At 34.6% G+C, this 24,454-nt stretch overlaps 1 protein-coding gene across 5 annotated transcripts in view; it reads left to right on the top strand.

Annotated features, from left to right (window-relative positions):
- The window catches only part of DIAPH3 (diaphanous related formin 3), a 506,048-nt gene that overhangs the window by 290,067 nt on the left and 191,527 nt on the right, over window positions 1-24,454 (top strand). For all 5 annotated transcript variants that reach the window (XM_025364744.1, XM_025364743.1, XM_025364742.1 and 2 more), the window contains one exon: window positions 7,369-7,608. In XM_025364744.1, the coding sequence (XP_025220529.1) occupies window positions 7,369-7,608 (240 nt within the window). The remainder of the gene's footprint in view (window positions 1-7,368; window positions 7,609-24,454) is intronic.

Below are 24,454 nucleotides of genomic sequence, written 5' to 3'. Positions count from 1 at the left end.
TCTTTTTCTTTTTGTCAGCTGACCTAATTGTCCATGTGAATTCAGCAGGTCATAGAGTACAGTCAACGTACCAAAAATAGTTATTTTTTCTAAAAACAGCAAAAATTTAAATGAATTAAAACAGTATTATTTACAATGTCATAAAAAAACTAAAAATACCTTGGGATACATTTCACTAAATATGTGCAGATTTTCCACTGAAAACTGTAAGATATTGCTGAGAAAAATTAAAGAAGTTATAAAGAAATGGTGATACATATTATGCTTATAGACTGGAAGAGTTGGTATTGTTAAGATATCGTTTCTCCCACACATGACCTAGGAATGTCACACATTCCCAATCAAAATCCCAGCAGGTTTTATTATAGAAATTGACAAATGGTTTCTAAAACTCATATGGCATGCAAAGGACATAGAATGTAGAAAACCAATTTTAAAGAAGAACAGTCTTGGTGGACCTAAACTACTGATATAGCATCAAGGTAAAAGTTTTTGCTTAAGGATATAGAAATAAGCTTTCTAGAAGGTTAGAAACAGACCCACAAACATACCATCATTTGATGTTCAGTGATGTTCTTTGTATCAAATGATTTTGTAAAGTCTATACATCTTAGGGACCAAAATGTATCTCAACTCCTGCATCAGACCTCACTGAATAATTAGAGGAATGGAGTACGGACCTATACATGAAAAGAAAAAAGATAGCTAGAATAAAACGTAAATTTGTGAAGGGAATATAGAATCATTTAATCTACTTTGTAAAAACAGTTTGGCAATGTTTTAGGTTAGGTATACATTTGTACTATATTTTTTACTAATTTAATAGAAATGAAAACACTCATACAAAAGTATTAATAATAGCCTGTGTTAGTTTCTTAGGGCTGCCCCCACAAATGTCTATGATCTTAGTGGCTTAAAACAACGGAGATTTATGCTTTCACATTTCTGGGGTCCAGAAATCATAAATGAAGGTGTTAGCAGGGTTCCTTTCTTCCAGAGGCTCTGAGTGAGAATCTGGTCCATTCCTCTCTGCTAGCTTCATTAAGCCATGCGCAATCCTTGGCGTTTCTTGGTAGATGCATCACTCCAGTCTAGGGCTCACCCTAAATCCAGAATGATTTCATCTTGAGATTCTTAATTTAATTACGTGTGCTACAACTGTTTCCAAATATGATCACATTCAAGGTACCAGAGGTTAGGATTTAGACATACCTTTTGTGGGTCTCTGTTCAACTCAACCCACTACATAGCTCCAAACTGGGGTGGGGTAGGGGGAAGTCCATCAGCAGGAAAGTAGATACACAAATTTTGGTATGTTCTTGCATGGAAATCTGTTAATAAAAGGGAGCAAAGTACCGAATTATACATGTGTATAAATCTCAAAGTCAATTTTTTTTGAGTGGAAGAAGCCAGCTATATAAACTGTTTACCGTATAGTTTCATTAATATAAATTTCAAGAACAGGCAAAACTAAGCTATAGTGATTGAAAAAACACTGGTTTTCTATGATGAGATGGGGATTGTCTGGAAGCGGGCATGAATGAATTTAAGACACTAATATGATTCTGGGGTTTATGCCAGCTTTTTAATTCAAGAGATATGGAACTTATGTGTTAAGACTGTGTGCTGAGATTGCCAAATTAAATAGGAAGTCTCTTTGTTCTTTAGCTTTACCATTCATAGCTTTACTAGTTGATGATCCTGAGAATCTTCAAAACTCATTTGGCCCTCCTGTGAAATCCTTAGTGACCCAGAATTGATAGGGATTTATAAACAAAGGTGCAGCAATCTATGATGTCTATAACCGATTGTTTATTTCTTGACTAAGTGGAGGAATATACATTTTAGCCTTTTAATATTTTTGTACAAGCCTTGGCTTTACCTTTCTCCTATGAAATATGTAAAAATTATACCATATGTACTTTGTTTTTGTGTAGTTTTCTTAAATAACTTTAGCGTAGCAGCTTTAATATCATGAGTACACTTATTTTAAAAACATTTTTGATATTCTGAGTATTACCTCAAGCATAAGTCACTTGAATAGCTTTTTTTTTTTTTTTAAGCCTTTCTCCAAGTGAAATGAACTTGTGTTTTTTTCTGAGAATTCTGGAGATCATGAACATATTGGTCTGTTAACAATGAAAGATATTTTTTATATCATTAGAAAAATCAAGTTCAAAAATTGTTTCCCTAGTGTCTTAATTCTCTGTGATGTAAGTATTAGATCACACTACTTTCTCTTGTCTTTCATAAAAATGCATTTGTTTTTTCACATTCTTCTTGCTTATTATACCTCTCCCATAGAGAACTGAAGAATTAGCTAATAGGAGAGTATGAGTGGAGAGTGTAGTGTGGAGCAGCAGTCCCCAACCGTTTTGGCACCAGTAAATGGTTTCATGGAAGACACTTTTTCCACAGATGGCAGGGGGATGGTTTTGAGATGATTCAACCACATTACATTTATTGTGCATTTTATTTCTATTATTATATTATACTATATAATGAAATAATTTTACAACTCACCATAATGTAGAGTCAGTGGGTGCCCTGAGCTTGTTTTCCTGCAACTAAATGGACCCATCTGGGGGTGATGGGAGACAGTGACAGATCATCAGGCATTAGATTCTCATAAGGAGCATGCAACCTAGATCTTTTGTGTGTGCAGTTCACAATAGGGTTCTCGCTCCTGTGAGAATCTAATGTCACTACTGATCTCACAGGAGATCAAGCTCGGGTGGTAATGCAAGAAATAGGGAGCAGCTATAAATACAGATGAAGCTTCACCTGCTCCTGCTTGCTCAGGCCAGCTGCTCACCTCCTGCTGTGCAGCCTGTTTCCTAACAGTTACTGGTGTGGGATCCCTGATGTGGAGGGACAACAAAAGTAGATCCGAAAAAGTATTAAAGATTCAGCACAATAGGAGGTAGTTGGGTATACTAAGGAGAAAGGTAAGAAATATTGAGATAGTACAGGTGGCAGGCAGAGCTCATTGCAGGGTCATTTTCTGTAGTGTGTTACTTGATAACTACTGTGAAGAAATTAAAGTTCATTCTTACAAGAAAACATAAGAGAGGAAGTTTGAGTTCCAGATGATTTGTAAATTGTAGTTATTAATTCCCATATTGTGATGCTCTGAGTGCTAAGGACAGTTGATTAGCAGCAAGTTAGCTCTAGGCCTGGGTCCTACTCGCCAGGTGACTTGAAAGAGTCATTTCACCTTCCCGAAATGCTTTTCTATTATTCCTTATAATGTGATATCTACCAAGTATATGAACTAATGCTTTTAGAGTATTATAAATTAAGACTGAGGCCAGTAAATTCCCAGTCAGCAGGTTATTGTACTATTAGAAAGTTAAGTGAACAGTTAGTTTCATAATGACTTCAGGGAAGAATAAAAAAGAATAAAAAATAAATCCTTTTGAGGGGTGCGGTGTAAGTCGGCATAGTAGGACAGGGGGAAAAAAACATCAGACAACCTGTATTTATAAAAGAAAATGTGTAAAGAAAACTAGATATGGTGTTAAACAAAGTTGTTGTAAAAATGATTCTTTTTCCTTATAGAATAATGGATAAAATTAAAATTATATGTGAAAAATATAACCATAATGAGATTACGAGAGACTACGTCTTCCTGGGAACCTTTCCAATTTTCTACTCCTTAAGACAGGCAGAAAGAATTCAATGATAAGGGCTGCAGGGGCAGCTACTATGGCTCCTGTGCCCCTCACAGCACTGAATGGGGCCCATTCAATACTTGTTGGTTCATTGATTTTTCTAAAGGTCTTTTTACGTTGTTCCCTCTCCAACAACATATATTGCCAACAAACAAAATTTTGAAATAAGATTACCCTTAGGGTTCTGGATATTGCTTCTTCATTTTTACCAGTCATTGCTTTTAAGATCTCTTCATTCTGACATGTGACATCTGTGGGTGGGGAGGTTACAGGAGTACTGCTCCCTGCCTTCAAGAAAAACAGGAGTGAAATCAATGTATTTTTACTTTTTTGGATTGATCTTCAGATTACATCTCACTATTGTCATAGATTTGAGTTTCGTGAATTTGTATTGCTAAGACTTCATAACAATAGATTTAAAGGATAATTGTAAAAATGAAATTCTAATTTCTTCTAACATTCTAATTATTAACTAGCTTACATTTTATGTTTATAGATTTTTTACCCTTTCCTTCCTCTCATTTTTAAAAATGACTTTCTGTTGCCCTTCAGAATATTATTTGAGCATCATAGTTCTCCATTTCTGCATTCCACTTAGTCTTAGACAAGTCAGAAGTTTAGTTTTCTTAGCAGGAAAACAGAATGCAAATCCCCAATGTTGATAGAATATGAGAAGTGGTGAAGATGGGGAAACATTGGTCAGAGTTTTTACATGTACATATATTTTCCCCCCTCTGAACCTTTTTTATTTGATTCCACCTGAAGAAATAGTTTGATCAAATAATGAGGAAAAGGACTGAGTACAGTGGCTCATGCTTGTAATCCCAGCACTTTGGGAAACCTAGGTGGGCGGATCACTTGAGGTCAGAAGTTAGAGACCAGCCTGATCAACATGGTGAAACCTTGTCTCTACTGAAAATACAAAAAATTAGCCAGGCGTGGTGGGTCACGGCTGTAATCCTAGCCACTCAAGAGGCCGAGGCAGGAGAATTGCTTGATCCCGGGAGGCAGAGGTTGCATTGAGCGGAGATTGTGCCACTGCACTCCGACCTGGGCGACAGAGTGAGACTCTGCCTTAAAAAAAGAAAAATAACCCTTCTGTTATTATCATAGATTCCAAGATTTAGATCTTGGAACATTAACCTTAAATGATATTTTGTTGTTAAATAAAAAGGGCAACCATTTGGCCTAGGGGTCATCATATGGCTAAATAGTGAACTAAAGACAGGCACCATCTCCAGGTGACCTTTCAAGTTCCTTTCCCACTCAATAATTTTGTTCATTAAAATACATTTACTCAATAATAGTCAAATACTGATTTATCTAAACTTGGAAGAAGGAACATTAGGAAAAGGACATCTAATTTTTTTTAAAGTGTCGTTCAAAGTTTTGTTTTTAGGTTACTTTCCTGACTTTGCCTTGTCAGGGATTTTCATGAACTCGTAGCACTTTGTTCTGCATTACATCATAGACTTACTCTGTCTTTTCAAGGTACCTGTCCCTAGTGCCAGATACACTCATTATTCATACAAATCTAGGTTATATTTTTCTAGGAGAATTAATTACTTTATGCTGGCTACATATGGTTAGCTTGTCAGCAGGAAAGCTTTAACATATTTTGGGGTGGTATAATGTAGGCATTTAAGCAGTCTCTTTTTTCTTCTGTGCATGAAAATAGTAGTACATTAATATATATTAGAATTAATATATTTTGTAATACAAATGTTTTGCATAGAATACTGGATAATTTCTTCTCATATTTATTGCAAGTATCTGACTTCATAATCATGAGTAATGGCAGTTACTGAAAACAGAGATGCTATGAGCCCGTTAGACACCTTTAGAATGGCCATAACCACAGGTGCTACACGTGAGTGCTCTTTTGTACATCTGACTGCTCTAAAGGACATATTACGTGTAACAGAGCATTACTCATGTTACCAATGTCATATGAACATCTTCCTTTTGCAATGGTTAAGGATAAAAAAAGTCCAGGCAAGTGAACCCATCTGGAGACATATATTTTAAGACAAAAGTCTTTGTGATAAGTGATCACTGCTTTAAAAGAACAATTCATGCCCAGTAAGAATCAATATTCTAATAGTGCATCTCTTTGTCTCTTTATAACTTTTATATCTCTTACACTTACTCTATAAACTTTTAATGATGTTTCTTCTTTTTTTTTTTTTTTTTTTTTGGTCCTTGTTGAGCTTACATTCTTTCTTTTTCCTAGACAGTGGATTATGAAGACATTCCTTAAAGTGCCTTGTAAAGTAGACTTCTTATTAATAACTACATTAATTGAGCTCTTAGAATCTTGATTGTATACACATAACCATTTAATTTGGCAAGGGGCTGGGGAGAAAGCTAAGTATAAATTAGATATTTATATTATTTGAAAATGGAACTCTTCATTCACTATAAGGCTTTGGTCTATATGAAAATACTCTCAGAGTTGTGTACAAAGAACTAATTGCTCAATTTTTGTCAGGTGAGTAAGCTGAGTTATGTTAAGTCATTAAGGCAGTGTCTATAAAATACTGGAGTCTAATAAGCCTTTGTCTAGTATACTTTAAGTAACGGTCATTATTATATTATGAACTGATAGCTTTCTGTGTCCCAAACAATCATGATTTTCATTATATTTGGCACCCTACAGGCTTCATATAGCATTGTTTTTTAGCCTTTCCTTTACAGTCTGTGACTAAGAGAAACAGTCCCTATTTTAACCTGTCTCTGCTTTTTTTCTGACCTTGCCTTAACCTGCTTTTGATATTTACAATAGTCGAAGTTCAACAATTTTACTATTACTGCCCCTTCAGTGCATTTTAAGTCCTGAATCCCTAATACGTTTGGTCAAGGAATTCGTATCTAGCTTAATATGTGGTATATCTTCAGCCTACACCTAATTGATTATTTCTTGCATGTGTGTTGATATAACACAGGAGTAAGGATAAAGGCAGGAACTTGCCCCTTTGTTCTTTTAGACATCTCCAGTCCCCCACATTCCCAATAGAGAAACCCAGAGTCCCAGACAGGGTTAACTTGGCATGTGATAGATTTGTGGGTTTGCACTGCTTCTGCGGTTCTGCTACTCCCATGTTTCCTAACTCTGATTCTGCTAATTTAGTATGTGTCAGGAGTCATTCTACTTTCCTGTGTTTCTGAAGAAAGTCAATTTAGTACAAATTGGGACCTATTTACTCTCCCTCTATCTAACACATACCGTTAGTCAGCAGGGTTTCTGAGGACAGCAGTTGCTATTTGAAGAAAACAAACCCTCTTTAGACTTTTCTGAATATGTTTTAAACATGACCCAGTATATTGCAGTATTGAACAAAAATTATTCAAAATAATGACATGAATGCCTTGTAATTTGTGGCCTATGTATCCTGTTACCTTTTTAGAATTTAGTTTAAAAAATGCTTACTTTATTGCTTAATTAAACATTATCATTTAATTAAAGCTTTCTTTTCATTGAGCATCCAAATTGTTAATTTGGGTTTTGAGGGATGACTCTGGAGTCCTTACAAAAACAAGCAGGGCTTTTCTCTCTTCCTGCTATCAGTTTTGGGAGACATATTGCTTCTTCGGTACTGTCATACCAATAAATCATCCCAGATTACTTGCAGTCGTACAGTACTAAAGTATACCATGCATTTTAAAGGAAATCTGCTGTTTTCTTTTCAATCAGATGAGCAATGTGAAGAGACTACGGCCACGGCTCAGTGCTATTCTCTTTAAGCTTCAGTTTGAAGAGCAGGTGAACAACATCAAACCTGACATCATGGCTGTCAGTACTGCCTGCGAAGAGATAAAGAAGAGCAAAAGCTTTAGCAAGTTGCTGGAACTTGTATTGCTAATGGGAAACTACATGAATGCTGGCTCCCGGAATGCTCAAACCTTCGGATTTAACCTTAGCTCTCTCTGTAAAGTGAGTTTGTTTTTTAAAAACACATATTTGCCTGAACACTTGCTCTTAAATGTCAGCCCTGATTACATTATTTAAATATTTTTTATTTTGATGTGCTCATTATCAAGAACTTGAACTGAACCATGAACTCAAACCCAGAGTGAACTGAGCTAATTTACTCAACCTCTGAACTAAATCCAAATACTAATTTTCTTCAATCTGTAAATCCAACTCAAGGATTTTATTTAATAACAAAATTATATTGTAAACCTATGCTTTCTCAAACCAATGAAATGGAACATCAAAATATTATTAATACTGACTCATACTTACTCAGTTCAGATACCTGTATATATATTGAATATTGCTTAGGATTGCCATTAACATTTTTACCTTTTAACTATTTAAATATTTCTCTGCATTGCTTTCAAAAGCAGACTAAAAGGAGAGAAAACTGAGACCCCTTTATATAAAGGGAAAATTATTATTTTGGAAATACGTGCAACTCAGATATCATTGATTTTGAAATGTTTCTATCTAAATATAATTGTAGAGGACATGAAAATAGAGTAAGTTTAGAGCCTTTTTTTCCTTCTGTGTTTTTCATAGGTTGAATTTCCTTACAGCAAATATATTCAATGTTTTGTAAAACAGAGCTCTTTCCTGAGGAGTGGGCCATAGTAATAGGGCTTTATTGATCTGCTTGCAACAAATTCTTCTTAGTTACACATCACAAGAAAACTGTTTTCTTGTTCTTGACCTCGTAACAACTACACTCCCTGATTAAGGAATTTGATTATTGCTATTGCCAGTTAGGTAGGGAAGGTGAAAAACAAGTTCAGCTTTACCTATAGGTTTACTGCATGAAATTTCTTGTACAATTTCCGTGGCCTAAGCCTCTCATTTCTGTCAATGCCTTGTGAGTGTTGCCCTTGCCCCATCTCCATTCTTTTATTTTCCTCTCTGTTTTCTTAGGCAGGTATATTTGGTGAAGATCGCTAGCATGGGCGATACAATTCCTAAAACACATCCTGAAGACCTGGCACATCTATCCTGGGCTTACTCAGAGTGAAGTCCTGTGCCAGATGCTTTGCCAGATTCTTTCTTTAATATATGTGATTAATATTTACCTGGCATACATGATACTCATATTTTCCACATGTAAACCATTAATTATGATTAAATGCTTTAATGAAGCCATATATAAAAAGTATGGCAGCAGAGTTTAGACAGAGAGCCTAGCTCAGCCATGAGAGGGTAGTTAGGTATTCAGAGAGAAATGGGAATTTAAACTGGATCTTGAAGGATGAGCAGATGTTCTGTGAGAGGAAAAGGCATTTAAGCAAGAGTCAGCAGCTTCCATAAGGGTTATAGCACAGCATGTGTGAGTACAGTGAGTGGCCTACTACGTGTGCAAACTAGATGGGAAAGGAGTGGGGCTAATGAGACTGAGGTGGAAGTTGGTCTAGATTGTAAAGAGCTTTGAATATCCTGCCTAATGATGGGGATTTTATGGAGACACATTCTGTAAGGCAAGTAATGTGATCAGATGTTTTGTAGCAAGATATGTCTATCAGCAGTATAGAAAAAGATTAAGCTGCACTGTTTAGTACTGTTGCCATTAAACATATATGGCTACTTAAATTCAAATTAGTTGAAATGTAAATAAAATTAAAAACATAGTTTCTCAGTCACACTCGCCACTTGTCAAGTGCTCAGTGTCCATACCCATTGGCAGCATATATATGGCACATTACCATCATTGCATAAAGTTCTATTGGACAGCGCTGGATTAGAGGGTTACAGTGAGGAGGTATTTGGTGTTTGACTGACATGTAGTGTGAGACCTAAGAGAGCAACAGAGGAAACCAAACTGAGAAGGTAATAGGAAGGATGGTATGGGAGATGGCAGAGAAGAGAGAAAGGTCAAAGATAATTCCTAATTGTCTACCTTAGGCAACTAATGGGAGATATTGCTACTGGCATGTTTGAAGTGATTGCTCAAAGGAGAATAAGATCAGGGGTTTTTTGTTGTTATTCTACTCTTGTTTACCTCAGTATCTTAAAGGGCATATAATTGAAGCTTCCTTTTTTAATTATTTGGCAAAGGTTTGAGCGTCCACTAAGTTAACTATCATTGTGCTTTGAGATGATGGAGTTCCAAGCTAAGGTAACGGCAGAGGGGTTTGAGGTAGAATGTAGTGGGGATATAGGGAAGTATACAAATTCAGGGACATATGAGGAATTGTCAGGGTGTGCTGGTTATGAACTTGGAAGCTGAAGGAGAAGGAGGCAAGCAAGAATGGCAGATTCAGGCTTTCCCTGAAAAGGAAGGCAAAGTAAGAAAAACAGGGTGGGGGGCAAGATAGGGGAAAGTTAAGTCCACAGCCACACGTGTACTACAGTCTGTTTCCTCGTGCAGAAGTGTCTGTGATCCTCTTTAAGTTTTACATCTCAGAACTATAGTTGACTCACAAAAAAACTGGCTGCATGCTCTTCCTCATGTCCTTATGCCTTCTTCTAAGGAAAGCTGTTGACAGGAGACTAGGTCTGATTACTGAGGTAAGATAGCCTACTACAGTGGTTGGTATATAGTAAGTACTCAATAAATAGCTTGAATGAATGAAATTTATTGTCATAAGACAAAAAGTAGTGTCTTATGTTTATTTTGTAGTTGAAAATAAATAGACATCCTCTCATTGAGATACAATCACTGATGCATAGTAATTTTAAAATCTTTTACAAATGTACCGTAGCTGTTATTATTTTACTACAGTTAGTTGGCAAACCAGTTAATCTGTCTGCAGATAAAGAGTTGACTTTATTTTCATGCAATGATACTAAGTATTTTGATCATCCCTCTTAGGAGCCTTCTGTTGTGGAAGAAACAAAATAAATACTACAACTTCATGTTTTTTATTAGCCTACATGTCAAGTTGAAAGCATATATTGAACAAGATGATATCTCATCATATTTGTTATCAGAAGTAGCAGCTTGATCTTTGACAATTGTGATTGAATTTTCACACTGAGTATAAAGCATTTGGTTTGATGATAAGCTCCTACACAAGGAATTCCATATATATTTGACAGTAGAAAGACAGGGAAGTATTTTAATCTGTTAAAACATGCTGGGTAATTATATGACATTTAACATTTTATATCCCAAATCCTTACTTTTAAATGCCCTTTACAAATTTAACTCAAGTATGAAAAATTCATGAAAATTCATATTAAATTAACTTTGCATTGTTTAGAAATAAGAACATGAATACTTGAGTTTCATGCCTATTATACTTTAGTTTGGGGAGCTGTATCGTAGCTTTGTAGACATTTGTAGTCAGGATGGCAACGAGTAACTATAATATCTCTGGATTCAGAGAGAAAAAGATTTACTTTCTTATATCCCAAAGATTTGATGTGGCATATGACAAAAAAGTAAAATATGACATATAAGGTAAATATAACTGAATTTATGATTAAAATCTAAATAAAAATTAAAGTTGCTGTATAGGTGCTTGACTTTTTGGTGATCAAAGTGATGCGAAGACTTCACTTCATGAGCAAAAACAGTGTTTTCCCTGATTAAACCTTCATAAGAAATTTTGCATATGTATCTTTACAAAAGGAAAACATGTTGAATAGTGTTATAAACAACAAATGAGTCAGTTTCATCAGAATCTTTTTTTTTAGAACCATCTCCCTCTCTCCTCCTCTCTTCCCCTCTCCCCCAAAATATGTATTCTGGGCCTCTTAAGGACCTGGCACCTCATGCGAACCCTCATGATGAGAAACAAGATGTACGTTTCGGTCACAGTAATGCTACTTCTAGTTTAGCTAAAATAGTATAAGTACCTTGTTTTCTGATGGCTTGACTTTTTAAAAGGATAAACCTTGTAGAAATAATGGAGAACTGCTTGTCATTAAAAAATCCTCCAAATATAGTACTGAACTTTAGATTAAAAAAATGTATAATAGACATTTTGAGATTATATTAATTTTGAGAGTGGGGGGACTGCTGTTGATTAAGTGGAAAACATATCTTTAGAAATTAAATTGGCAGATGGTAGATGTTTATCTGACCAACATGCCGACCTAGAAAAGTTTGTATCTGGTTAGTGGTTAGTGTCAAAGATATTTCTCCAAGAGACGTGTTGATAGGGCCAAGTTCGTTTTTTTCAAAGGATTTTAGGTAAAGAGTGAATTGACCCCACCATCAAAGTTCAACATCATATTAAAATATATGAGATAATTTTGACTGGTAAATTTAAGAAGCAGATGTTACTAATCCACATATAATAGCTATAACATGTTTTTAATAATGTTCACTAATGTCTAATAAGATGTATAATTTCTGAGTAACAGATCATTCTGATCAGTACAACAAGGTGATGCAGCTCTTTGTTCCAGGTGATTAAATCAACTGACTTCCTATATTGGGGTAATAGATACAAATTTTGAAGGCGTTTACCACATGTAATAACTAATTTTTATTAGTATTTATGCTGTTATTCTTTGGGAAAATTGCAGAAACAAGTAACTATTGATCCCACTTTAAATTTATCCATACTGTCACTTTGTAGGAAGCCTTCTGTTTTCTGTGGCAGTAGAATATCTAATGAGTTCATCTCAAAGTTGAAGTCATCGAAGAATACATGGTAATGGGGCTATGGGTGTTGAGGTTTAGGTGCTAAGACGGTGCGGGGGTGACAGACAAAATTACTTTTTCCTAAATTCTCTTTTCTAATGCATGAATTTTTTATATGATTCTGGATATTCCCTTTATAAGCAAAAAGTGGAAAAAGTAGAATAACTCCACCAGAGTTGTGATGGGGATAATTAAAACAACATAAACAACAACAAACATTGAATTCTCATGTTCTTTAATGTTTCCACCAAGCCTAATGAGACTCTTTCCAAAATTGTGACAAATCTCTTTCGGATGACATTGATTAGCAACCTGGAGTACCCTTTAAGAAATACTGATGCCGCAGTCCCCACACAGTTCAATTAACTTAGAAAAAGAATGGTTGTGGATCCTGACTGGTGGCATTTTTAAAACCACTTCCCAGGTGATTTTAATACTCAACTTGAAGTGTGAATCACTTGGTCTTCTGCCCTGCTTTCATATCCCAGAATGGAAAATCCCTGACTGGTGGTCTGGAACCAAAAGCAAACATGAAAAAATGAAAATTAACCAACACCAAAGCCAAAACAAAAAAGAAACAACTTGACTTCTTCACTTAAGAATGAGTGGTGAGGCCAGGCGCCATGGCTCACACCTGTAATCCCAGCATTTTGCGAGGCTAAGTCGGGCCTGTCACCTGAGGTCAGGAGTTCGAGACCAGCCTGGCCAACGTGGAGAAACCCTGTCTCTACTAAACTACAAAAATTATCCGGGCGTAGTGACGGGCGCCTGTAATCCCAGCTACTCTATTCAGGAGACTGAGGCAGGAGAATCACTTGAACCCAGGAGGCAGAGGTTGCAGCGAGTCGAGATGGTGCCACTGCACTCCAGCCTGGGTAAAAAGAGTGAGACTCCGTCTCAAAAAAAAAAAAAAAGAATGAGTAGTGAAAATATTTTCAAAAATTGCTGCTTTCCTCTCATGCCAAGCTAAACATTACTCTGAAAATGAAAACTTTGAAAAGGAGTGTGAATTTCAGGCATGTAGTGGAACTGAAATAAGTTGAAGGCCTGTTTCTCGAGTCATTTTGCAAGTCTCTACCTTGTACAAGAAGAGTTTCAGTGACTATAAAAGCGTGAGACAGGATACCTTTGCCTATTTCAGGCAGTTTGTATTTTGCATACCTGTCACACTCACACAAGTTAATACTGTGAGTCGTTTTTGTGAAATTTTGATCCCTATGTATCACTTTTTCCTTTACTCTATGAATTTATTTTTAAGAAAGATCTCTGCCAAGCAAATCCATTGTTCCATTTGCATTCAGGTTATTTTGGGAAGGATTTTTATTCTTTATTAGATTGGCAAAATTATACCAGTAAATTTTGGCAACCTTTTAAAGTAAAGCAGTATGGGCCAAAGACTTGCAAATAACAAATGCCATTCTTATTTTACATGCAGCCAATTAAATCACAGAAATACTGATTTCCAAAGCAATGTGAAACTATTTAGAATGCTCAACCCCCTTTGACTCATTCATTAACACATTTAATCTATGACATTTTCTAAGAAATATTTCATTGGCTTTTCTAAATAGCATTTTGGTAAATTCTTTTCACGTCACCTTTGTTTTTCAATTGCTATTAAATGTTGTAAATGAGAATGATTCTTTTAATAGAATTATAAAAGATATTAGGTCTAACATTTAAGTCTCTAATCCATCTTGAATTAATTTTCGTATAAGGAGTAAGGAAAGGATCCAGCACAGCAAAAGAAACTACCATCAGAGCGAACAGGCAACCTACAGAATGGGAGAAAATTTTTGCAATCTACTCATCTGACAAAGGGCTGATATCCAGAACCTACAAAGAACTCAAACAAATTTACAAGAAAAAAACAAACAACCCCATCAAAAAGTGGGCAAAGGATATGAACAGACATTTCTCAAAAGAAGACATTCATACAGCCAACAGACACATGAAAAAATGCTCATCATCACTGGCCATCAGAGAAATACAAATCAAAACCACAATGAGATACCATCTCACACCAGTTAGAATGGCAATCATTAAAAAGTCAGGAAACAACAGGTGCTGGAGAGGATGTGGAGAAATAGGAACGCTTTTACACTGTTGGTGGGATTGTAAACTAGTTCAACCATTATGGAAAACAGTATGGCGATTCCTCAAGGATCTAGAACTAGATGTACCATATGATCCAGCCATCCCATTACTGGGGATATACCCAAAGGATTATAAATTATGCTGCTATAAAGACACATGCACACGTATGTTTATTGCAGCACTATTCACAATAGCAAAGACTTGGAATCAACCCAAATGTCCATCAGTGACAGATTGGATTAAGAAAATGTGGCACATATACACCATGGAATACTATGCAGCCATAAAAAAGGATGAGTTTGTGTCCTTTGTAGGGACATGGATGCAGCTGGAAACCATCATTCTTAGCAAACTATCACAAGAACTGAAAACCAAACACCGCATGTTCTCACTCATAGGTGGGAACTGAACAATGAGATCACTTGGACTCAGGAAGGGGAACATCACACACCGGGGCCTATCATGGGGAGGGGGGAGGGGGGAGGGATTGCATTGGGAGTTATACCTGATGTAAATGATGAGTTGATAGGTGCAGCACAGCAACATGGCACAAGTATACATATGTAACAAACCTGCACGTTATGCACATGTACCCTACAACTTAAAGTATAATAATAATAAATAAATTAAAAAAAAAAAAAGAAATAAGCCAATAAACTCAAATAGAAAAATGGGGAAAAAAAAAATTATAAAAGATAGAGTGACTTTGCTCAGGCTCAGCAAATAGGCTACTTGTGGGCCTTCATCTTCCTGTTCTCATAGCAAACATAGCTTCTCTATCACACTACGCTTTCCCCCAAACACCCAGCCTCCGAATCCTCCTCAGCATCATGCTTACAGACAACTGCCTCCTCAGAGATAGCACCTAAAGTGAATATTACCATCCCTGTTTAATTCAGATTTCTCTTTTATATATTTTATAAGTGAAAAATAAAAAACGGAAACAAGACACTCCATTCCTGATACTCTAATAAGTATCTTACCTCTCCTTTATCAAGGGTCTGCATTGTTTCTACATTTTTGGAATCAGAGACAAAACATGCAACATTATTATCCACATAGTAATACTTAGCCATTGGTACCTATGAACATTTGTTCTTGGGGGATGGGGAGAGGATGATGATGAAATGTGTCATAGGTGGCTTTGAACTGTGGTTCCAGCATTGGGAGGTACATAATCCACCACCACCAGAAGAAACTGAAAAATATCACTTGAGATATATCAGGCGTGTGTTTTGTTAGGTCCTTTAATGTAAAGTTCACAAGTTTCTGTATTTATATTTAAAAAAACAAAAACATCTCATTTAAAATCATTCTGTTTGATCTGCTTATATGAAACACGAAAATGAAAATACAACTTATAAAATTTTGTTGGATACAATGAAAGCAATGCTTACAGGGAAATTTATAGCATCAAGTGCATACATTAGAAAATAAGAAAGATCTAAAAATAATAATTTTTAACCTTAGGAAACCAGAAAAAGAAGAGCAAATGGACTCTGAAGAAGGTAAGACAAAGCACTAATATATACTAGAGCAGATATCAATGAAATTGATACAGAAAATTAATAAAGTCAAACCCACCAATATCTGATTGAGTCTTTAAAAAGATCAATAGCCAAGCTAACCAAGAGAAAAAGTAGATACAAATTACCCGTATCAAAAATGAAAGAGAGACTATCATTACTGATCCTATGGATGTTAAAAAGATAGCGGAAGAATATTATTAACACGACCAAGCCTACAAATGTGATAACCTAGATGAAATGGACCTTGATAGATGCCATCTACCAAAAGTCACACCAGAGGAAATGGATAATCTGAATCTATTAAAGTACTTGAATCAATAATGAATAACCTTCAAAAACAGAAAGAACAAGACTCAGATGGTTTCACCAGTAAATTCTATCAAACATGTAAGGAAGAAATAATTTCAATTCTCTAAATCTGTTCAAGTAAATAGAAGCAGAGGGAACACTTTTTAATTATTTGCATCCAAGCTGGGTGCGACATTTGAAAATCCGTTAATGTAATCTATCACCATCAATGAACTAAAGAAGAAAACTCACCAACAGATGCAGAAAATGCATTTGACAAAATCCAACATTCATTAATGAGAAAAATTCTCACCAAATTAGGGATGGAGGGGAACTTCCTCAAGTTGTGATAAAGAACATCTACATAAAACCGACCGCTAGCATCATACTTAATAGTAAGAAACTAGATGTTTTTTCCCTAAAATTGGAAACAATGCAGGTGTATCTTCTCTCACTACTCCTCTTGAACATTGTGTTGGAAGTCCTAGCTAATACAATAAGACAAGAAAAATAAAAACTATAAAAATTGGGGTAGAATAAACACAACTCTTTCTTCACAGATGAAATGATTGCCTATGTAGAACCCCCTCCCCCGCTCCGCCACCAAATTGACAAAAAATAAACCTCCTGGAACTGTTAAGCAATGATATCAAAGTTTTAAATTATGAGGTCCCCTATTTTAAAAAGCCATTGGTTTCCTGTATACCAGCAATGAACAATTGGAATTGGAAATTTAAAACATAGGTATTAATGTAACAAAATACATATAAGATCTGTATGAGGAAAACTAAAAAACTTTGAAAGAAATCAAAGAAGATCTAATAAAGTAATAGATATTTCATGTTCATAGAAAGCATGTCTCAGTATGGTTAAGTTGTCATTTCTTCCCAACTTGATCTATAGGTTCAATAGAGCCCCAGTGAGAGTTCCAGCAAGTTGTTTTATGGATATTAACAAAATGATTTCAAAGTTTGTATGGGGAGGCAAAAGATCCAGAATAGCTAACACAATACTGAAGAAGAAGAACTAAATTGGAAATCTGACACTCTGACTTCCAGACTTAGTATAAAACTGCAGTAAGGAAAAGATTGTGGTATTAGCCACAGGAAAAAAAAAAAAAAATTTAAATAATGGACCAGAATATAGTCCTCAGAAATAGATTCGTATAAATATAGTTGGTTGATATTTGACAAAGGAACAAAGGTAATTCAATAGTGAAAGAATAGTCTTTCTTTTAAAGAAAAGGTGCTAGAACATCTACATTAAAAAAGAAAAGTTACCAGACCTAATATCTTTCACAAAAATTAACTAAAAATTTATCATAGACCTAAATATAAAATGTAAGACTATACATTTTATAGAAGATAAGAGAAAATCTATGTGACCTTTGTTTTGATTATGATGTTTTAGGTATAAAACTAAAAGCATGATCTATGAAAGAAAAAAATGGATAAATTGAACTTTATTAAAATTTAAAACTGTGGCAAACAGTTAAGACAATGAAAAGACAACAGGCTGTAAGAAAATTTTTCCAGAACACATATCTGATAAAAGACTTTTATCTAAAATGTACAAAAACTCTTAAAACTAAGAAAATAAACAAACCAGTTTAAAGAAATGATCAAAAGATGTGAACAGATACCCATCAAAACGTATAGGTGTTAAGTAAATATTGAAGGGATTAAAATATGCTATTCTGGTATATTGACTATTTAATTTAAAGATACTTGAAAAATAGTAGGTATAGAAAGATCACTTTCACCTCCTTGCTATTTCTTAAAAGCAGAAGATAAAATTTTGATGCAAAAGATGGCCTTCCTATACCAGAAAGATGCAGTATCTTTAATCTTCAACAATAAAAAGTCTCAACAAAGAGAATTTTGTAGAGGCCTTGTTAAAAATAATTTCCCACCTAATGTAGTTGCTTCTTAACAACTATTCTTTGCTCAACCCAGTATATGGGTATCTGACTCTATTTCTTTCAATCTTCATTCCTTTGATGGCCTTTGTGCTACGGAAAACTTGCATTACACGTTTCTCCTGTTAATCTATCTCACGTCAAATTAAATTGTCAGACCAGCAAGGACCCTAAGAGGATGGAGCTGTAATTTTTCTGACCCTATAATAGTCAGCAGCATATGTCATTAAGGAATTGCAAACTAAAACAATGAGACGCCACTGCATATGTACTGGCATTGCTAAAATACTAAACGCTGACAGCACCAAGTGCTGGTTAGTATATAGTACAACCTTCATTCATTGCTAGTGGGAAAGCAAAATATGGCACATCAACTTTAGATAACTGGCAGTTACAAAGCTATATGTAGAACAAACTATCCAGTAATCACACTCCCGGATATTTACCCAAATGAATTGAAAACAACACACAAAAACCTGCATACAAATGTTTACAGCCATTTTATTCGTAATTGCCTGAACTTGGAAGCAAGCAACATGTCCTTCAGTAGGTGAATGGATAAACTATGGTATATTCATTTGGAATATTATGTAATATTAAAAATAAATGATCTCCTTAAGCCAAGGAAAGACATGGAAGAACATTAAATTCCTATTGCTAAGTGAAAGAAACCAGACTGGAAGGGCTATGTACTGTATGATTCCAACTATGTGATGTTCTGTAAGTGACAAAAGTCTAGAGACAGTAAAACATCAGTAGTTGCCAGGGGTTCTGGGGAGAGGGAAGAAGGAAGGAATGAATAGGTGAGACACAGAATTTTTTAGGGTGGTAAAGCTATTCTGTATAACACTGTAGTGATGGATGAATAACACTGAGTTTATCAAAACACATAGAACTGCAGAACACAAAGAGCGAACCTTAATGTGGAAACTGGTTAACAATAACGTGTCAATACTGATACATTACTTGTCACGAATGTACCACACAAATGTAAAATGTTTACCACAGGATAATTTGTGTGTTCGCATAGGGAAGGATATATAAGAACTCTGTTTTCTGTTCATTTTTCCTGTAAAGCTAAAATTGCTCTAAAATATAAAGTCTGTTAATTATTAATAAAATTTTAAGGGTTAAAAAAGCTTTAATTTAAAATTAATGTATTTGGTCCAGTTGTATAAACAATCTAAACATGTTCACTTTCTAAGCACTTTCTCCAATTTTTGTTAATTGTTCCCATGAGAAATTCTTATTATTAGATTAAGAAATCCGTGCTCTAAAATAGCAGTTTAGTTATATAGCTTTGGCTGGACAGTATTGGACTCCAGTGAGTTTTCTGAAACTACTCCAAACAAGAATATCTTTAAAATTTTTGACATATGTTACTAAATTATTTGCCTGGAGGTTTTACTGATTTGCACATGCCTGCAGTGGCTTTCATAGACTGGCACTATGAAAGTGCCGGTCTCACTGCAACCCTGCCATGATTCGTTGTTCTTGGTGAGAGTGTTTTTGTTAGGGTAGAGAGTGCTGATATAGTTGGCGAAGCAGTATCTTGTATATTTTTATGTCTTTGATCATCCGAGTTTAGCGTTTTAAAAATATATTTGTATTCTAATCATATTTGTTCCCTTGCAGATTGTTTATTCTAGTAGTTTTTCCCATTTGTCTGTTATGAATGTGTGTTTTCTGATCTCTCAGTACTAAAAGAACTGAAAATAGTCCTTTTTTATAAAGAACATTGAGCTGTTTTATAACTTTTGCGGGAAAAAGGGGGCCGTATGAACAGAACAGTGCAATATAATAGACAATGTAATATGCTAAACTTTTACTAAAAACAAAAATCCTTTTTATATAGAAGTTTCTACACTCACTGTAATTCAAGAGAAATGTGTTAAAAATATAATTCAGAGAAAGTGTGTGGGGATATGGTAGCATATTATAATTATGGAAGTCCACATTATTTAAAGCACTTTCTTGGTCACTTAATGTTTTAATTCTCATCATTTTAAAATGAAAATTAATATAAATTGTTTTTATATACGAGTGCCATAAGTAATTTAATATTTATATGCCTTAATATCTAATTTACCTAATATCAATTAGTTTCTATCTTTAAAATTATTAAGAAAGTTGTATTTTAGTATTAACGGTTATGGTTATGGCAGTGGCATAAGCACCTCGGGCTTGTTTTGTTTTGTTGTTTGTTTTAAGAGCCAGGTCTCACTCTGTCACCTATGCCGGGGTACAGTGGTGAGTTTATATAGCTCACTGCAGTCTTGAACTCCTAGGCTTATGCAATTCTCCTGCCTCAACCATCTTGTTTTATTTATTTCAAGATTTTCATTGCCATTTGTCTTGGAATGATACTGTTTTGTTTTGAAAAATTTCATTAGCACAATGATTATTTAAAATATATATATATTTAAACATTTATATATATAAATAAAGCAAGAGCCCATCTCAAATACACACACACACACAAACACATACCAGGCACACACACAAGCACACACACATACCAGAAAACAATATCCATTCTATAATGGTGGTTGGTTTTATTAGTGAATTTGTACTACCACATTGACTTTTTGAGCTTTCTATCTGAGCAACTGTGATATAGTCTTTGTCAGTGTGTCTTCATACATTCATTTTCACATGGATACCTTTATGCTATTTTATGCATACGCAATCCACTTTATTCTGCAAAAGATTTGAAATGGGATATGATGCTATTAAAATATAGTTGTATAAATCCATTGAAGGTTAAACTTTATAGATACCTTTTTCTTCAATCATGTGATATTATATTTTGTCAGCAGTTATCCATTAGAAATATATAAAGAGTTGCTATTTGATTGATATGATTCAGATGGCATTTCATTTATTTTACAGATAAAACAATAGAATTTTGTGCTCTTAGAGCTAGAAATGACCTCAAGGGAGCGTGGTGTCTGTTTTTAGATGCTTTCCATGCTAGAATTAGCAGGTTAAAGGGTGCTAATATTTTTAATTGCATTAGTGCTCTTTTGTTGTTTTACTACCATTTTTTGAGAATTTGCTTTCTTTTGTTAATAATAAGCTAGGCTAAAGACTTCTATAAAGAAACTATATTTTATAGTGGATAAGAGCTTTGTATTCACACAGACATGTGTTCCAATTGTTGGCTCCATGTGATCCAGCGTAAGCTATATGATCTCTCTAAATTTCCTTTTTCCTTTTTAAATAATGGATATAATGCTAGTTGGGGGTTGTATGTTTTAAGCAGTTAACATGTGTTATATTATTTGACTAGTGTCTGTCTCATAGTAAGTACCAAACAAGAATTGCTACTGTCATCCTCAGCATTAATATTCAAAGGTTGTATTCTTCTAAACTGTTAATGGTGCCATGACAAGATTTTTCAGAACTTTGTCATGTTTCTGGTGGTCACTAATGTCCACAGCATCTAAACATCTAAATATTCAATGCTGCTTTGATACATACCTAGATTATAGGAACATAATGATGCGGAATAGAGTTATTAATGTGATAATATTCTTAGGATGCAAGTTTCGTTATTTCAAACAGGAAGGGATTCTAGTTCCTTGACTTCTGAAGATCATCAAGATGCTGAGTTTTTATTTTAGGGTTTAAATTTAAATTATTTCTATGTAACTAAGATAATGGAATATTCTTTAAATGTCATCCAAATTTGTGCTGAATACCTCAAAAATATCCCCAAACCTTACACTGTAACTACAAGGGAGTTTTACTTCAGACTGACAACTAGGCCATGATTTATTACAGGATCCACTTTTAACATTATTTTGTCTGGAATGAACAGAGTGGTTGGAGAAACTCCATCCATCTTTTGTTTATTTGACATTTATGCCACATTAAATGTACCTTAAAGAAACAATACATAAATAGGAAATTCTATTTAACAGTGATGATTACTCATCAGTAAGATAAATCTCTTGACAATAATACAAAAGAAATCCTGTCAAGCACTGACTGTTAAAGTTTAAATAAAGCATACTTTTAACCTGAACATATTTTTAAAGCCAATATTTTATTTTCTTTCCAAGATTTAGCATTGCAAAGTGTACTTAAGTTGTTACTCATCTTCAACAAAATTAACACTGTCTTCCAAGATTTAATTGTTCTAACTCAGAAACTGATTATGATATGAATGAATATGATAGGAGTAGAAGTAGAATGTGCCTTTTTAGTTGGTAATGTTCATTAATGAAACAAAAAAATATTGAGCAAATGGATAAGGACCTAATACATTTTATGCTTTCATGCTTTTGGAAGACTTTTTGAAAAATGATTAGAGAGAGGGGAAGGAGAGAATAGAGTAGTTGAGGCAGGAAGCGTGTCTTGGCAGCATTGTGAAATTTTTCTAGAGAATGTTAGAACATGAATGAAAAATCTCTGCCCTGGCGTTTAGAGTTGCATAGTAATTTCTAAATGAGACACCATGCATTATCAACAACATGCTTCTTTTCTGAACCTCTTATTTATTAGGCTTAGTTTCAAATTTATTTACTTGAAAGTTTGAATGGTGTCTTTCAATTGTTAAATACCCATTTTGAAATGATAGGAGTAATGTGCTACCCTTTACTATTCAGTGAGTGTACTTTTTAATATTAGACTGTTCCCAGTATGCTGCTTGCTACTCAGTTGATGTATTCAACAAGACAACCCATGGTAGCACCCTCCGCCTAAATCAGTGTTTAGCTTTATAATTGTCTCTGAATAACTCAAATCTGTGTTTGACTTGAGTACTTAACATTTATTAAACTAGTAGTTGCTACAAACTACATTGTGTTCCATGATTCTAAATTCTGAATTCTCATGGCTTATAAATAAAGACCAAGATTGATCCAATTGGTTGCTTCCATCATTGAGATTTCTTGATACGTTAATCCTAGCAGTTGCTGGCTGTTTAGCTATATCACAAATACTACTGGAATACTCTCTCTAGGCTTTACAAATTATGGAAGTAGATGGTGATTGTCTTAACATTCCACACAGACTACAAGGGTGTAGACTGGTAATAATGGATTGCTGAGAGTTCAGAGTAGGAAGGATGTTCCCCAAGTAGTCCTTGCTGTAAATGAGGGTAGGTGAGAAAAAGGATCTTTGCTACTAGGGTGGTTTTTAACAAAACAGAATACAACTTTCATGTTAACTTTTGGTGGCTGTACAAAGAGAAAACTATTTGTAAGAGTTTGCTGCTTTTAATCTGGCCTTACCTATTTAAAATGATAGTATGAATGAAATTATAGGATTGTAAGGAAACTTTTAAAAATTGTGTTTGACATTCATGAGTCTATATGTAAAAACAGAAGCCTATAGAATGATTCCAAGTGACCCAAACATACAGAAATAACTCTGAAATGAGATTATTAATACATTTCTCCATTCTTCTAGTTTTTTAAAATTAGATTGTACTGTGTCTACTAACTCTTAGTTCCACTATAATATATACTTAATATTTTTAGAGTAAAAGGTGAGTTTAGAGTTTCTATGTTGTTTCATTTTCTTATTTTACCTGTGTGAAAGCTAAGGTCCAGTAACTTGCTCAAGACTATTAATTAGTCAAGGGCATGCTTTAACATTGCCAAATCATCCACATATGTTAGTGACAATTTGTCTAGGTAGTCAATGGAGTCATATTTTTGAAGCGTCCTTTTATAAAACACTCAGCTCTATGTTGTGAAATCTGTATTTCTTTTAAATAAGGTACCAAATAATGGACTAAGTGTTCATATTCAGTCTGTTTTTAAAGTACTGGGAACCACTGTATAACTTGCATGTTGTGTAGGTCAGCATAGCATTTAAACCTATTACATGTGTCATGTTGTGAAAGTAAGGCTGTCTAGGTGGGTAACTCACTGTTCTCAGGGCTATGATAGTTTTTGAATCAATAAGTAGTCAGTATGTTAATATGTCTGATGGCACAGAAATCTCTCATTCTTCCACTACCGGACATTCACAGTTATTTGGTATTTTTCTGATGGTGATAGAATATTTAGTGAGGTTGGATTTTTAAAAATATTACTTATGGGAATTTATTTAGGAATCAATTTTAAACTGGGAAATTCTTGGAAAGGAAGCAAGTAAATAGGGCTGTGCCTAATTAGATATGCCTTGAATTTCCAGCTCTAAATTAAATTCTGGTGGAAAAGACTCATTTTTTTTAACCCTTTATTTGTATCTCTGCTCTAAATGATTACTTGATGGTAGGGAATGCTACTAGATTACCTATTAGTCCTGTGTTCATACCACTCCTCCTTCCCAATACTTTCTACCCCAACACTACACAAAACCCAAGATAACTTCTATCATTGTTCAAGTTTTTGCTTTACTACCTCTCCCTGTGATTGTACTCCTTAGCCA

Source organism: Theropithecus gelada, chromosome 17 (genome assembly GCF_003255815.1).
Source record: "Theropithecus gelada isolate Dixy chromosome 17, Tgel_1.0, whole genome shotgun sequence".
In the NCBI taxonomy this organism is placed as follows: domain Eukaryota; kingdom Metazoa; phylum Chordata; class Mammalia; order Primates; family Cercopithecidae; genus Theropithecus; species Theropithecus gelada.
The sequence above is the reverse complement of the archived record's forward strand: the minus strand, read 5'-3'. Positions and strand labels throughout refer to the sequence as shown.